A 15700-nucleotide genomic window follows, 5' to 3' on the forward strand; every position below is an offset into this window, starting at 1 on the left:
ATTATGAGGGCTATGCGTAGTCACCAAAAAAAACCAGGAGAAAACTTCTATGTCATGGAGCTGAGGGTTTGCATTGTAGCCCTGAAGGAATTGCTTGAGAGCCATTGCAGGTGGTAGACACTGCAGAGCTTACCTAGGTAGCGTTGGATGACAGTGTAGAGCAGAAAGAACAAAACCTGTTCCAATCTTATCCATGTTGCCTCTTTGAAAGGGATTCCTGGAGTGATCTACTCTACAAACGTGTTTGTTTCACTCCAGATGGAGACAAGTAATTGACAGTCAGTTCCACCCTGTGGACATTCAGAGGACCAGGTGCCAAGAGCAATCAGAAGAGTTATTTGACAGCACTAAAGAAAATCCATTTCTTTCTGGGAAAGACAAACCCCAGGAGACTTTGTAGGGAAGAATCTATTTTCACCAAAATGGGTACAAAACATATTTTCCTTTCCTAGTTCTTTTGTTAGGAAAAAGCCTGATGCTTAGTTTTCATTTGCTGATGTCTTTATGCATTCCAAATATCTGCAATTACTTCATACCCAGTGAAGAAGTCTTCATTATAGGGGACAGTGTGATTCAGCTGTGTAGTCAGCATGGGCAAGAATTAGGTGAAGATGAGGATATTTAAATCTAGGTGTCCAACTGAAGATGTAAATTGGGCATTTAAATCTTCATTATTATCCCTGCAGGTCCAGTTAATGCAGTTACTGGAATTAAACAAGCTATAGTGTCAAAGAATGACAGCATATACTGCTGTACAAGTTTCTGGAGGCTAGCAAAATATTCTGTAGCCCTAGCACTATATTTTGATTTATTCTTCCAGTCTTGCCTGTACACTAATGGTTACCTAAAAAATCAAGTTACCAAGCAAGGTGGGGCTTCTGTCTGACCTCCTGTGGATGTTCTTGGGTGGGATTACTCTTAGCTAACCTGAGGAGAGATTAACGGACCTACATTGGGGTGCCCAAATCCTGGTATTTATTTGTGAATCAGGCATCCAACGGTCAGAACAACCAATGGAGCCAAAAAAAAGAATCATGTTTGTTAATCAAATCAGGCTTTCTTAAAGGCTGGTGAAAACTTACACTGTTCGACTCTTCACATACTTAAATCGCAGGCATCCAGCGCGTTATCTGGTGCACTTTGATACCTCAAGGCCTAAATCACAGGCATCCGGTGTGCTGTCTGGGGCACTTTGACACCTCAAGGCCTAAATCACAGGCATCTGGTGTGTTTTAACACTTCAAAGGGAAGAGCTAAATTGTGAGATAAGCTGCAAAGAGTCTCCCCAAGGACACTGATAAAGATGAGGAGCCTTCAGCCTCACGACCATCAGGAGGCGGGACAAGACCGACCCCCTAGCAACACGTCGCTCAGACACGGAATATACCAGGATTGACACATATACGGGAACCAGAAGAGTATATAATCACTACTTTCGGGAAGTGGGGGTGCACCGTTGGCGGAGCAAAGACTCCCCGGCCGCCCAGCGCTGTTTTGCTTGTTGCCGCTTGCTTAATAAACTAATTTGATTAATTGGACTGGTTCCTGTCAATTATTGGGCCTCAATCTATAACATCTGATCAAATATAAGTGTTCTTGCTATGGGGACCTGAATGTCTCTCTCAAGTCCTTTTATTTTCTTGCTCTCCAGTCAGTACATTTGAAGCATAGAGGCATAACTCACATGACGATACAGGGACTGGGGGAGCAAAGTCCTCCCCCTGTAAAAGCAGCTCAGGTTCCTGTCCTCTGTTGATCTGACTTTTCTCCCTCTGGTCCCTGTGCTGCCTGCTGGGTAAAATGGCTCAAATCCCCCACTCTTCCTTTTGAGTCTGAAGTGACAGGCAGAGCTGGTCAGAATTACTATTCAAGTGAGCAATGCATTTTCATATTCTAGGCTTTCACGCATGAAATGGGAGTCTTTCTTTCTAAGGATTTCTTCAACATAGTCCCTGGAGCTCTGTACTGTTCATAAGCTGAGATTCAAAGTAAAATTCTGCTGCATTTATTACATGTAAAGCTAGAAAATACCAATGTGATACTCTACTTTGTCCTTTTCAAGTAAATCAGTCAGATGATCTCAGTCAGAATTCCCAATTCCCAGCTCAGTCTGTCTGTGCAGAGACCAGAGGGGGAATGGAAGTCTTTGAGAGGTGTTAGCCATGATCTCAGAAACACTTCTGTGTCACACAATTTTAATGCTCTAGGTGATCTCACAGCCTCCTAGTCCGCTCTCTGCATCCTTCACTGTTTGAACACTACTGTAAACTTTTCAGTGTGTCTTGATTCCTGCCTTCCAGGTAATATTTTTGATCTTAAAAGGCATGGAGTTTGGGACTGGAGTGTCGGCTCAAAAGAATAAAGGAAGAGCAATAGTGAACAGTTACCATGTGATCCATCTCACCCAACATTAGAGTTCAACTGCTCACAGAGGTGTGCATGGCAACTGAGGATGCCTCAAAATAACCCCAGGATATCATACCTTGCTGCTCGACTTACTGCTGGGTCCTGCACTCTCTACCGGTCTTGTACTGATTTTGTACATAAACTCTGGCATCTCAAATGACACAAAAAATCCTAGAAAACGTATGAGCTTCTCCTCTTGGAACACTTTTCTGGCCATATATAGGAGACAAAGGTTACTTGGGAAAAGTCAGTCTGCATGTACCGATCTGATCAACGTGGTCAACCTGATTGCCTATTACTGTCTTTGAAAAACAGCAATGAACAGATTGAGAGGTTGTGGATAAAAATTAAGGGCCAAGCCATCAAAGGAGATCTCATTAATGACATAGATAGCAGAATTGAGGGCAACTTCAGCAAGTTTGCAGGTGACACCAAGAGGAGTGGCACAGTTGATTCACTTGAGGGAAGAGATGCCATCCAGATTCACCTTCACAGGCTTGATTATTAGCTTCATGTGAAACTCATGAAGTTCAACAAGGCCAAGTGCAAGGTCCTGCACCTGGTTTAGGTTGTCACCAGAATCAGTACAGACTGGGGATAAATCCATTGAGAGCAGCCCTGCAGAGAAGGACTTGGGGATACTGGTGGATGAAAAATTGGGTATGAGCCAGTAATGTGCACTTGCAGCCCAGAAAGTCAATCATATCCTGGGCTGCATCAAAAGAAGCATGGCCAGCAGGTCAAGCGAGGTGATTCTGCCTCTCTGCTCCACTCTCATGAGACCTCACCTGTAGTACTGCATCCAGCTCTGGGGTCCCCAGCAAAAGAGAGATGTGGGCCTGTTAGAGCAGGCCCAGAGGAAGGCCACAAAAATGATAACACTTGATAAAATGATGAGTCGTAACACTTACCTTATGAAGAAAGGCTGTGTTCAGCCTGGAGAAAAGAAAGGTCCAGGGACCTTATTACAGCCTTTCTGTATATAAAGGGGGCTTCTAGGAAAGATGGAGAGCAACCTTTTACCAAGGCCTGTAGTGACAGGGCAAGGGGCAATGGTTTTATACTGAAAGAGGGTAGCTCTAGATTGGCTATAAAGAAGCATTTTTTATGATGAGGGTGATGAGACACAGGTTGCCCAGAGAAGTTGTAGAAGTCAGATAATTGAGACTGTTCAAGGTCAGGTTGGTCAGGGATTTCAGCAATGGCAGGGGGATTGGACTAGATGACCTTTAAAGTCCCTTCCAACCCAATCCATTTTATGATTCTACGATAAATTGACTAGATTTGTGGACCAGGAGAGAGCATGGTATATCATTTACCTTGACTTTAGCAAGGATTTCCTCATTGTTTCCCATAAAATCCTTGTATCTAAGTTAGGTCATTATAATCTGGATGAGTGGACAGTTAGACGTGGAAAAAAACTACTTGGATAGTTGTACTCGGAAGACAGTGGTTAATAGGTTGTCCTCAACTTGGAAGCTGATAAAAAGTAGAGTGCTGTAGGGGTCCGTACTAGAACCCATCATGTTTATCAGTGACCTGGAGGAGGGGCAAGAGAGTGCATTCTTGTCAGTTTCACAGATGATACCAAATTGAGGGGACCAGGCAATACTCTTAAAGGCAGGACTGCCGTTCAGAAGGACTTAGGCAGGAGGAAGGGGGACAAAAGGAACTGCAAGAAATTTAACAAGAACAATGTACATTCCCCTTGGGTGAAAATACAGACTGTCGACTGATTGTCTTGAGAACAGCTCTATGGATAAGCACTTAGAGGACCCTGTGAGCAGCAAGTTGAGCATAAAACAAGCAGTATGCCCTAGCAGCAAAGAAAATCAACAGCACGCTGGGCTGCGTTAACAGGAGCATAGTCACTACATCAAAGGAAGTGACTGTTTCCCTCTAGTGGGAAGTCATTAGACGACATGTAGGCTACTGCATCAAGTTGTGGGTCCCCTGGTTCAGGAAACAGAAGCGAATGAACTGAAGCAATTTCAGAGGAAGGACACTAAGGTGGTTGGTGACCTTAGCACATGCCGTGTGAGGAAGAGCTGAGGGAAGATGGCTTGTTGATCCTGGAAAAAGGAATTTTTCAGAGAAACCTAACAGCAAGCCCTTCAGTACATTATGAATGTTATGAAAAGGAAGGAGCCTGGCTCTTCATAGTTGTGCAAGGTGGGAAGATGTGAAATAAGAGGCTTAAATTTAAAACAGACTGTATTTAAAGGAAAACTTTTTTCACCTTGAAAAGCAGTCAAGCATTGGAAAAGGGTATCCAGAGATGTTCTTAGGTAACCTGACTGAGCAACCTGAATCAAGGCCCTGCAGTTCCATATGAACATCAAAATGTCAAATTTTCCAAGTTTTCCCTCAATCTAAAGCTACATCTGCACTTTATTTCTTAATATGATTTCAGATGAAAAGAGGGAGAGGAGAGGAGAGGAGGGGAGGGGAGGGGAGGGGAGGGGAGCCTGACCACTTCAGGGCTGACCAAAAGTTAAAGAATGTTATAAAGAACATTGTCCAAATGCCTCGTAAATACTGAAAGGCATGGGGCATCAACCACATCTCCAGGAAGGCTGTTCCGATGTGTGGCCACCCTCTCAGTAAAGAAATGTTTCCTAATGTGAACCCTGAACCTTCCTGGATGCAGCTTTGAACCATTCTCATGTGTCCTGTCACTGGATTTCAGGGAGAAGGGATCAGCACCTTCCTTTCTCACTTCCCCTCCACAGGAAGCTGTAGAGAGCAATGAGGTCACCTCTCAGACTCTTTTTCTCTTAGACAAACCCAAAGTCCTCACTCACTCCTCATAGGACATACCTTTCAGCCCTTTCACTGTCTTTGTTGCCTTCCTCTGGATGCATTCAGGTACTTTCACATCTTTCTTAAATTGTGGGGCCCAGAACTGCACGCAGTACTCAAGATGAGGCCACACCAACGTTAAATACAGCAGGATAATCCCCTCTCTTGACCGGCTGGTTGGACTGTGTTTGATGCACCCCAGGCTGTGGTTTGTCCTCTTGGCTGTGGTTTGTCCTCTTGGCTGTGGTTTGTCCTCTTGGCTGCCAGGGCACACTGCTGACTCCTGTTGAGCCTGCTGCCAACCAGCACCCCCAGATCCCTTTCTGCAGGGCTGCTCTCCAGACACTCCTCTCCCAGTTTATACTTGTTCCTGGTGTTACTCCATCCCAGGTGCAGAATCTGTCATTTGGACTTGTTAAATTCCATCCATTGGAATCATTGCCCGATGCTCCGATCTATACAGATCCCTCTGCAAGGCCTCTTATCCCTCAAGACAGTCAGCAGCACCTCCTGGTTTAGTATCATCAGCGAACTTCCATTCAACTCCTGCATCTACCTCATTGACGTTTGCCTCTTCCCCTGCCCATCTGCTTATGACTATCTTCCACTGGAGAGGTATAGTGACATCGAAGATATACAGTTAGTGCTTCAAATGATCTCTGGCTGATTGCCATGAGGTCTGGTACTCATGGTGATCATAGGCCATAGCATCATCTAGTTCAGTGGTCTCCAAACTTCTTTGACTGCACAACACATCAGTAAAAAATTTTTGAGCACAACTCCCAATATATGTATATTTATTTATAAATTATATACACATACTACTTCACTAACGCATTATGTACATTATGAAACATACATAAAAATAGAAATAAAAACAGGATTAGATGAAGATGAAATAAACACTTTTAAAAATTATTTTAAAAATATTAATGGTAATAAAATAGTTTCTTCCTATGCCCCAGTGGATTGTTTTGTGCACCCCACTTTAGACACCACTGATATACTTCATCCAAAGGTGTTGCCCAGCACTATGGCTAGTTATGCAATGTAAAGGTCCCTGTCATGTACCTGGAGTACTAAGAACTTTCTGAAGATAGGAATTTTCTGAGTCTAGATTAATTTCAGGGATGCTACCCCCTGGAGCATTGTTTGGAGGGCAGGTGGGGTCCCTGAGCGTGCAAAGATGTCACTAGATGTCAATATTCAGACATCAGTATTCAGACACTGGACTCCTCCCGCTTCTGGTGTCTTCCATGTCAGTGTCCCCACGTTTGTGAGGTGCCCAAGTTCTGATCTTCTGATTCCCCAACTATTAGGGGAGAGCTGCTCAACACAGCCAATGAAGCAAGAGAATGTTTCAGCTCACCTTAGAGGAGACCTGCATTTGATCAGATTAATTCACTAAGTGGATCTGTAGTGACTGTATCAGATGATGAGACACCCACATCACAGACACAAAGCTTCACTGTACTAAATCCAGAAGTCTGCATCTGCAGCTGATTCTCCCCTCTGCAATTTAGGATGGCTTGCATTGGTGCTTCATGTCCTTGTCACCCTCGTGGCCTGATCATTACAAGCCAGCATCCTTTTCAAAAGAGAATGTGCTTAAGACAGACCCAAGGAAAAAAGTGGCATGAATCTTCCTAAGCTTTTGTGACCTCTGACTTTTACTTCTAAGTTACAGTTGTTTGCTTTATGCATGGCCAAAAAGGATCTATGGAATGTGATTTATTATTCTTAACGCTGATGGCTGAAACTATTGTATAAATCACCCTTTGGAGGGATCAGTCGTCCTCTCTTGACTAAAGACAGTCCTTGAACCACTGTCTTGGATTTAAAGTGTCACCTCAGATGAATCCTGTCCTTAATCTTGTCCTTTGCACCTCATGCAGGTGTTGGATTTGACAACATGGAAGATACCTTGAGACTTTGGCAGATATTCTTGAACCCTTCTGAAACCACAAAAGAAGCCTGGATATCCTAAGGTATAAATTGCTGTTATAGATCTGTGTGCAGGGAACTGAATCAAAGCTCTATAGCATTGATATTAAAGACAGGTAAGATGAATCGTATCTACTGCTGTCTCAACTTTTTCCCTCTTGGAATGAACCATAAGCCCAGGCAATTGAATAAGCCAAGAAAGAAGGCACGTCTGTGACAATTACACTCCCAGAAGACCACAAAGGATCTCTCTGGGGAGATCATCGCACGTCATCTTGGAAAGGGAGAAAACTAGAACAAACCAAATTAAATAGCACTGATGTAATGACTCACACAGAAAAAGCTCTCAGAAGAAGCTAGGGCTGCTAGTCTGGTACCCTTTAAAGTAATTGCAAAATGGAAGCAATTTTAATGGCACTGAATTAAGAATTTTCTCTTTCTGGGCATTTGGTGTTGAACCTTTTAGTAATATGTAGAGCTGAAGAATGACATGTGATCCAACTCCCTGAAGGCGACGAAAACCTGCCTATTGAGACAATGCGTATTGTCTTCTCCCCCAAAGAAGAGGTTTTCTAACCCTTGCAAAGTTCTCTAAATGTACTGTACAATTAATTTATTAGAAATAGTCACTTTATCAATTTAAATATTCTATGTTATTACTCCTACTATTATTACTGTCTCTGCTGTAATTCAAGATTTGTTGATAGATTCATGTCAGGATTCTTGTTAATCTTTAGGAGTAATTCACACTTCTTTCATTGTAAGATACATGAATTAAAGTATTTTTATTAAAATCATTGCACAAGAGTGCAGGCAGTATTCATCTCTGCAAGTTAGGCATCAAAATCTGAGGAAGTACTTTAAGCTCAGTGTATTGTGAGTGGAGAGAGCAAGAGAGGTCCAGAAGGCAATTTTCAGACTTATCTTCACTACCTGCTTAAGACAGAGCTAAGTTATCCCTGCCAATGCTTATTGTCATCAACTAATTAGAAGAACCTGCTGTGACTAACTCAAAACTTGCACAAGCTTTAGACACCTCATTTAGGGCATTTGGCAGCATTAAATGTCTGATTTGGTTGCATACATACAGGTCTCTAGTTCCGTTTGAAATGCCTTAAGGTTACCTGACTAGCCTCCAATTGTGTCCCCAAGGGCAATGGTCCTCCACGGTGTCTGCCACTCCTCTAGGTGTCTCATTAGTCTTGGAATTCAAGTGGATCCTTCTGTCAATGTATAAAATTCAATAGAATAACTCAGTGACATTTTACATGCCTTACAGTGTCCCATTTCATTTCCGGCTTGCAGAAAACTATAAATACATGTACAATCTGCCAGCACTATATCAATGTCCTGGATATTCAAGGGTGCCTAAGATGTTATTAGACATCTATGTTTAAGCAACTGAGGTCCATCCCAGTTGTCCAAGTGTAGGTTAATTACCTTAAGTGTGATTATTCTCACTTAAACTGAAATCTACATCTTTGTCTTTTTTTGGTTAAGGGATAGTTATAGACAATGCAGGAAATAGTGGAGGTATTCATAAAGGCTACATTCAATCAAGTGTTGTTCCTCTTCAGAGCTCCTGTTGGGAATGCCTATGCTTACAAGTTATATCAGGGTCATCCGCTGTAAAGCTCCAGTCCTTTAACTCTCCATTCCCCCTCCCCTGTCACGTCCCGTTTTGTTTTAACTGTCTCTTTAGACTCTGAAGATCAGACAGAAGGAAGGAAGGATCACTGCTCAATACCTTCTTCTACAGTATGGATTCACTTACCTTTACACGCTTAGCATTGGGAGTATTGCTCAGAAAGGCAGTGTAGACTTCATCTTAGAAACCAGTGAGGAGCGGTAGGAGGCAATTCAAAGTCGAGATCAATAAGATTGAACCTTGATGAATCCTCTTCTTTGGAAGAACACCCACTAAAAAAGGAACACTCGCTGATTTCAGGAACAAGGTTTTGGAGGCTCTTGCTCATTACTTTTTTTTTTTGGTGTGTTCTTCCCTCGAAACAGTTTTATCTGTTTAAAGGTGAGCTACAGAGGGAGAATCAAACAACACCCTCTTGGGTGTTACTGATGATGATCAACTCCAGTATGTGCTCTTTACCATCCTGTTAGTCACCTACATCTTGACTTTAACAGGTAACATTGTCATCATCACCCTGATAAACCATCATCTTCAGATTCCCATGTACTTCTTTCTCAGGAACCTCTCCATTTTAGAGATTGGCTTTACCACCGCTGTCATCCCCAAAGCATTGGCCACCCTGGTTTAGGCAAAAAAACCTAATTTCTTTAAGGGGTTGTCTCACACGAATTTTCTCTACTTCATGCTAAGTACCACTGAGTTTCTCCTGGTAGCTGTATTGTCCTTTGACAGGTATGTGGCCATCTGCAAACCTCTACAGTATATGGCCATTAGGAATTTGCAAGCCTGCAGCCTGTTGGTGATTACTGCCTGGATTGGTGGGGCTGTCCTCATTCTTTCTCCATCAGCAGTATATTTCCAAGTGCTGTTCTGTGGGTGAAACATCATTAAACATTTTTTTCTGTGATAGCACACCAAAGATTTAGCTCTAATGTGGAAAAAACAAAGTCCTAGAGTGCACGAATTTAATCTCAGCAGTGTTCACCCTACTGGGTAGCCTAGCTTTTACGACTGTATCCTACATCAACATCATTACTGCTGTGGTCAAAATCCCCCCTGTGCCTGGCAGACAGAAAGCCTTTTCCACCTGTGCCTCTCACCTCACTGTGGTGTCTATGACGTATGACAGGTGTGTCTTCATGTACCCACCCAGACCAACAGACTAGACCTCAGCAAGGTGGTGTCCATCTTGAATACTTTGGTATCTCCTCTGCTTGATCCATATATCTGAAGCTTAAGGAACGCACAGTTTCGGGAGGCCTTAAGCGAAAGCATCAAATGGAGTATAATTATTTCTAACGCCCAGAAATTTGAGGTGGTGTTGAATGTATGAATTCTTGTGTGAATCAAGAACAGGAAAGAAAACAATTTAATAACATTCCTGTCTCTCCTTAAACATCCACACATGCATGCATGCATGCATGCATACATCCATTAATCCACCCACCTATTCATCAATCCATCTTCAAACAATTGTCAATAATCTTGTAAATTACAGAAAGTTAAATTATGCTTTATGTTCTTTCTCCTTTCTTTTTCTTCCCACAAACTTTCTGATTTTCTTTTCTCCATGGTGAATGATTTAGGATAGTGGTGGCTAGTCCACAAATCACTCTCTTACTGGATAGTCCAAGTCCACATGAAGAACGAAGGGAAGTACAAAGGGCTTTGTGCAAACATCACTGTGTTATTTACTTGTACACATAGAACACTTCCTTCCTTCAATGGAATGGAATCAGAGAGGATGGAAAGGTATGAGACAGAGGGAAAAATATCATCAGCTATCTTTGAATATCTTTGAAGGCCTGAGCCTTCCATCCTCACGAGTCTCAGTGATACGTAGTGTGTGATAGATCAGTCTCTGCTGTATACATAAAAGCCTCAATGGATAAAGGGTATCGGCTATATATAGGGTACTCCTATTATCCAGAGAGTGAAGATGGGAAGAATGCTAGATGTTTTCTAAAATAGCTGCATTTTTTTTTTCACTGATGAAGGAATGAAGGAACTAGTGTCCAATTTGTGACATTTGTAGGTTTTTGTAATTCATGTCATGCTTGCTGGAACCCATCTTATTTAAGCTTTAGGAAGCTAGGATGGGAAGAATCTTATCTAACATCAGTGATCGGATTCAGCATCTGATCTGGACCTATGTATAGACATCTAAAAATAGGCATTAGGATATGTGTACAAATGGCCATTCCTGGCCTACATTAAGAGACATCAACAGGAGTAATCAGAAGGCATTACAGGCAGCAAAAGGGGTATAATGTGCATATAGTTTGGCCTGACTCAGGGCCTTGTTAACAAAACAGCAACATGGAAATTGATATCAAATCAGGAGTATGAGCTTAACAGAACTAATCAACAAGGTAGAAATTACCAGAGCAACCACGTCATAAATATCCAAGTTGTCATTAAATGTAGAAAAATGTAGGCTAATGAGGAAAGGGTAAGCAGAGGTGGGCATTTTATTTGAGAGTGGCAGCCAGTGATAAAGGGGAAAAACGTGGGAGGGGAAAAGAATATCAGGTGATGCAGCTTATGTGATGGTGACTGTTCTGTACATCTGTCAAACAACCCTGCTCCTGTTCAGTGGATTTTGGAACAGGAGAAGAAAAGTGTTGCTGTCATAACCATACTTGTGTCTGACACCTTCATGGTTGAGAGACTGTCTTGGTTCCGGCGGGGAGAGGGTTAATTCTCCCCAGGCTCTGGCAGGGACACAAGTATTCCATCCCATGTGAGCCATGCCCACTGGGAGCTGCCAGGGTAGGGGGCAGGAAGTCCCTGCTTGGGAGTGGGCTGGGGCATCCCAGGTCCGGTCTGTGAGCGGTGGTTCCATAATAGGTCTCTGAGTGGCGGTTCGGTAATCGTGTTTGTATATTCCTCTATCTGTGTTATTGTTGTGGTTTTCTTGTTCCCTGTTGCTGTTCTGTTAAACTGCTTTTGTCTAAACCCACGAGTTTTGCCTTTTTCTTCTGATACTTCCCTGTGGGAGGGAAGCTCTGAGAGAGCGGCACGTGGTCCTTTGCTGCTGTCTGAGGCCAAACCATGACAGAGACCTGGTGTCTTTTACTTAAATTTGGTGAGGGAACACGTAGGGATAGGAAAGGCAGTCTGACTTCCTAGTGAAGAGCTTTACTTTACTGACACCTTGTGCTACTTTAGATGCTCTGGACTACAACATGAACAGGGCTAGTAGATATGGTGCAAGGGCACCGCAAGATTCAGCTCCTCTACAGTAGGGGCTGAACATACTAGAACATCTGAATGTGATCACCCCTCTGAGTTTCAAAAATGACTTAAATAGAAGTTTTTTAGGGTATCAGAGTCATTATCATGATTTGGGTGATACAACACAGGATGTACTGTGTACCATCTGGAGCAGCAGCTGTAGACAAAATGGAATAACCTGTAATAAAAAGGCACTAATTCCCCAGGTAATGTTATTGCCCCGTACTCTTCAAACTAGTCATCCACCAGTTACTTTTTGAATAACAGAAGTAAGCACGTTGAGGGCATTTTTCTTCTGAATGATAGTCTGCATGGCAAGTAGGGATTCATGCTATAGAATTGCCAACAGGATGTCAGAAATGTCTGTATCTACCCCATGATACCAAAGGCAGTTTAGAAAACTTTTCTAGAACTGGCAAAATTAATTGTTTTCTCCTTCCTGTTCAGTAACTTTCAGTGGACTTTTGTCCCTCAAATTTACTAATCATGCTTTCTGTCATAAACCTCAGCTAAGGGAAATAACACAGAATAGCTTTCTTTTGTTTGGCATCCCATACAGAAAGATCACAATATCCTGCTGGTATCAGCTCACTACCCATCACTACCACGTGGCACCGAGTCTCTGGATTCTGACCCTCAAGTGTGCAATCCTGTTTCCAAGAAGGCTGCACACACAAGCAAGTTTGAACATGCTTTTATTGGTGGCCAGAAAGCAGAGCAAGAGGTAGCACTGTTGGGCAGCAGTGAGAGAGAGGAAGGGAATAATGTGAAACTGCATGTACTTGGGACCTGCATTTTTACCTTGCCATCAAGATATTCCTAAGCGCAGAAGCCTGTGCATATGCCATGAGAGCATCTCTGACTCCACTTCAACTGCCCCCGGAAACCTCTGAGCATCAGCAGGTGTTTGATGCATTGTGGAAATGGGGCACTGAGCATTTTAGTCAGAGGAGGGAGAGCCAGGTAGGTCTTGGAGTGCAAACTTCCTCAGCTCTTCACTTATCCAGGGCTCAAAATAAGAGACTCTAGTAAACACTTCAGGGAAGATGCAATGTCTGTGTCTGTAAGAAACAATGCCTTGAGCCTTCCCATTGCAGACTAATGGGCCACCAGAATCACCCTGTGAGGTAAAAGGAGTGGGAGGGGTCAGACATGTCAGAGCACAGCTCCCCCTGCCCTAGGGAAGAAACTGGCCATCTTGCTTCCCTCCACATGAAGAACCTTCTTATTGGACTAGCTCTCTTCAGATCCAGCTCTGCAAGCCTTGTAGCTGCCTACTCCTCTAAGCTGATCTGTATCTGAGATTTAAAAACTGCATTCACATCCCCAAAAAGAAGAATCTAGTCCTACTTCAGACATGTGGACATATCCAAGCCATCCCAGTGTGTCAGAAGGATATAGTGAAGGATTCGCATGAGATCTGCAGCCTGGTGGAGGAGTGGCTATGCTGGATAGAATATTCCCAGGCATGTAAAAAGGCACACGATGCTGACAGTTGGGCTCCAGACCTCCTGAAAGGAACCTCTGCACATCATCCTGAAGAATCTAGTTCATTTTAATCCCCTTCGTCCCCTGCCTGAGAACCAACCTGACTGTCTAGTCCCAACTTCATCCCAAACTTGGAGCCCAAAACAACACTTACCTCGAAAACTGCTTTTTTGCCATTCTTATCACCAGCACAGATCATAGACTGACGCAGATATCGTCCCGCTTTGAAATGACCCTCACACACTTCGTCACGCTGCACTCCAGGTCCACCTCCATCAGTGTCTTATCCCCTGTTACCAAAGTGTTGCCCCAGCCAGACACTTTCATTTACTTCCTGGTTTCACATGCTCATTGTGACTGGATATAAGAGTGGATATAAGAGACTTCCTTAGTTCTCTTGTCCCTTCGCTTCAGCTGCCAAGCAGAGAGAGCATGGGGTTAGAGCAGGCAAAGGAAGGGAAACAAGTTCATGGGCTTGGGGAAGCAAGCAGGAGGAGATCCCTCAGTCAGCAAGGATGTGTGATGGCATACCTTCAGCAGCATGATGTCATTTTTAAAGGGATGACTTGAATAATTGGGGTGGATGACCCAGTGGCCAACATGGAAAGCTTGCTGACTTGGCTTGCCCTTATTTACATTGTCAGCTCTCAGGATCACAGTGATATTCACGTTTTTGCCAGGAAACACCAACACATTTCAGCTACACTGACCACAACCACATGGGGTCCCTTACTCCACGCTGGCATAGGGCTGAGGTGTCCCATTCTGAAGAATAAAGGGAAGCAGGGAATGGGAGACACTGGCCTTTCTTCTGCAAAAGTAGCTCCGAGCCATGGTTGGAACCATGGACCAGGAGACCACTGCCAAGGAGTCCCGTCCCAGGGGCACACAGCCCCTGGCAGACAATTCCTGCAACTCAGAGGGGATGTATCACCTCACAGAGAGCCCTGCTGTGCCTGAAGAGACACAGAGGACTCTTTCCCCCCAAAGCAGGACTGCGGCTCTTCATGACTGTGTGAGACTGTGAAAAAATTCCACATACAAGTAAGAATGGGCCTTACGTTTCTTCAGCCGCACAGTGAGCTGATGAGAGCACTGCATCTGGGCGAATTAGGAATCCTCCACATCAAATGTTATCATCTAACTCATTTCTAATTGATAAATAAGCCATGTAGGGCCAGGAGTGGGGCTTAGCTTCTGACCCGCCAATGATCCTTCCTGGAAGAGAGATAAGAAGTGTTAATATCACATACACCACTATTTCCCATCAAGTTCGGAGCTACGTGAGGAGAGAGAGTCATCCTCTGATGTCATATGCCAATGATGCCAATAACTCTCCTTCCTGGGGCTGTCCAAAGCATTTCTTATGCACAATGGAGAGAAAAACAAACACTTCCTGGGGATGACTGACCACACCTGACTCTGGATGTCTAAAATGCTGTCAAAGAACACTACATGGCTACCTGTAATGCATCATTGGTTTCAGCCACAGTCTGAGCTGAGCGATATGAGTAGAGTAGAGAGTAGAGATATGAGAAAAGACAAGGCAGGCACCAGACATATTTCCTATTCAGTGCCCATTTCTGCCCTTGTACGTCCTCCTCTACACCCCGTCTGTCTGTACTCACCAACCCCAGCCCATGGGACAAGGAGAAAAGCACTTGCGAGCAGAAGGAGAAGCAGCATCTTCTACCACTGTTCTGAAGAGCCAAAACAGTTGTTATGGCCAGGCCAGGCAGGTGACAGGTACAGAATGGCAATCTATATATATGAAGTTTGGAGCTGAAACAGGAAACCTCAGCCTGCTTTCAGCTTGTGTCGTTTGCTGGTTTTGTTCTTACAAACCCCAACCTGTGGTTTGGTGAGGGGTTCATGTCACAATCACTGTTTTTTGCCACCATCTTCTAAAAAGGTGGGAGAGATCTGGGCTTGTTCAGAGTACCCAGAGTGCCCAGTACTCAGGCAGTAGTGAGAGAAGTGGGGTATCTCCAGTCAAGTGCATATCTCATTGGAGACCCTTGGTGAGAGCCTCCTTGACTCCTAGATGTGGTTTGGTTTGGGTTTTTTTCTTTTTCTTTTTTCCCTATCCCCTGATAGGACCAGTGAGAGCTAAATAGGTCCAGGCAGAGGTCCTGGTTCTTATCAGAAGGGCAGACTGCCATCAGAGGTGCCATT

At 43.7% G+C, this 15700-nt stretch overlaps 1 protein-coding gene and 1 pseudogene across 1 annotated transcript; one reads left to right on the forward strand and one right to left on the reverse strand.

Moving 5' to 3' along the window:
* The first annotated feature begins 2662 nt into the window (after positions 1-2662).
* On the forward strand, positions 2663-11501 carry LOC141732636 (olfactory receptor 6C1-like). The gene is given in 5 exon segments (XM_074561895.1): positions 2663-2831; positions 9187-9618; positions 9779-9940; positions 9943-10127; positions 11397-11501. Coding segments are annotated over 5 exon segments (1053 nt in total).
* Positions 11502-12977: 1476 nt separating this feature from the next.
* On the reverse strand, positions 12978-15211 carry LOC141732637 (cathepsin G-like; annotated as a pseudogene).
* Positions 15212-15700: the final 489 nt, after the last annotated feature.

This window comes from Larus michahellis, chromosome 18 (assembly GCF_964199755.1).
Source record: "Larus michahellis chromosome 18, bLarMic1.1, whole genome shotgun sequence".
Lineage (NCBI taxonomy): Eukaryota > Metazoa > Chordata > Aves > Charadriiformes > Laridae > Larus > Larus michahellis.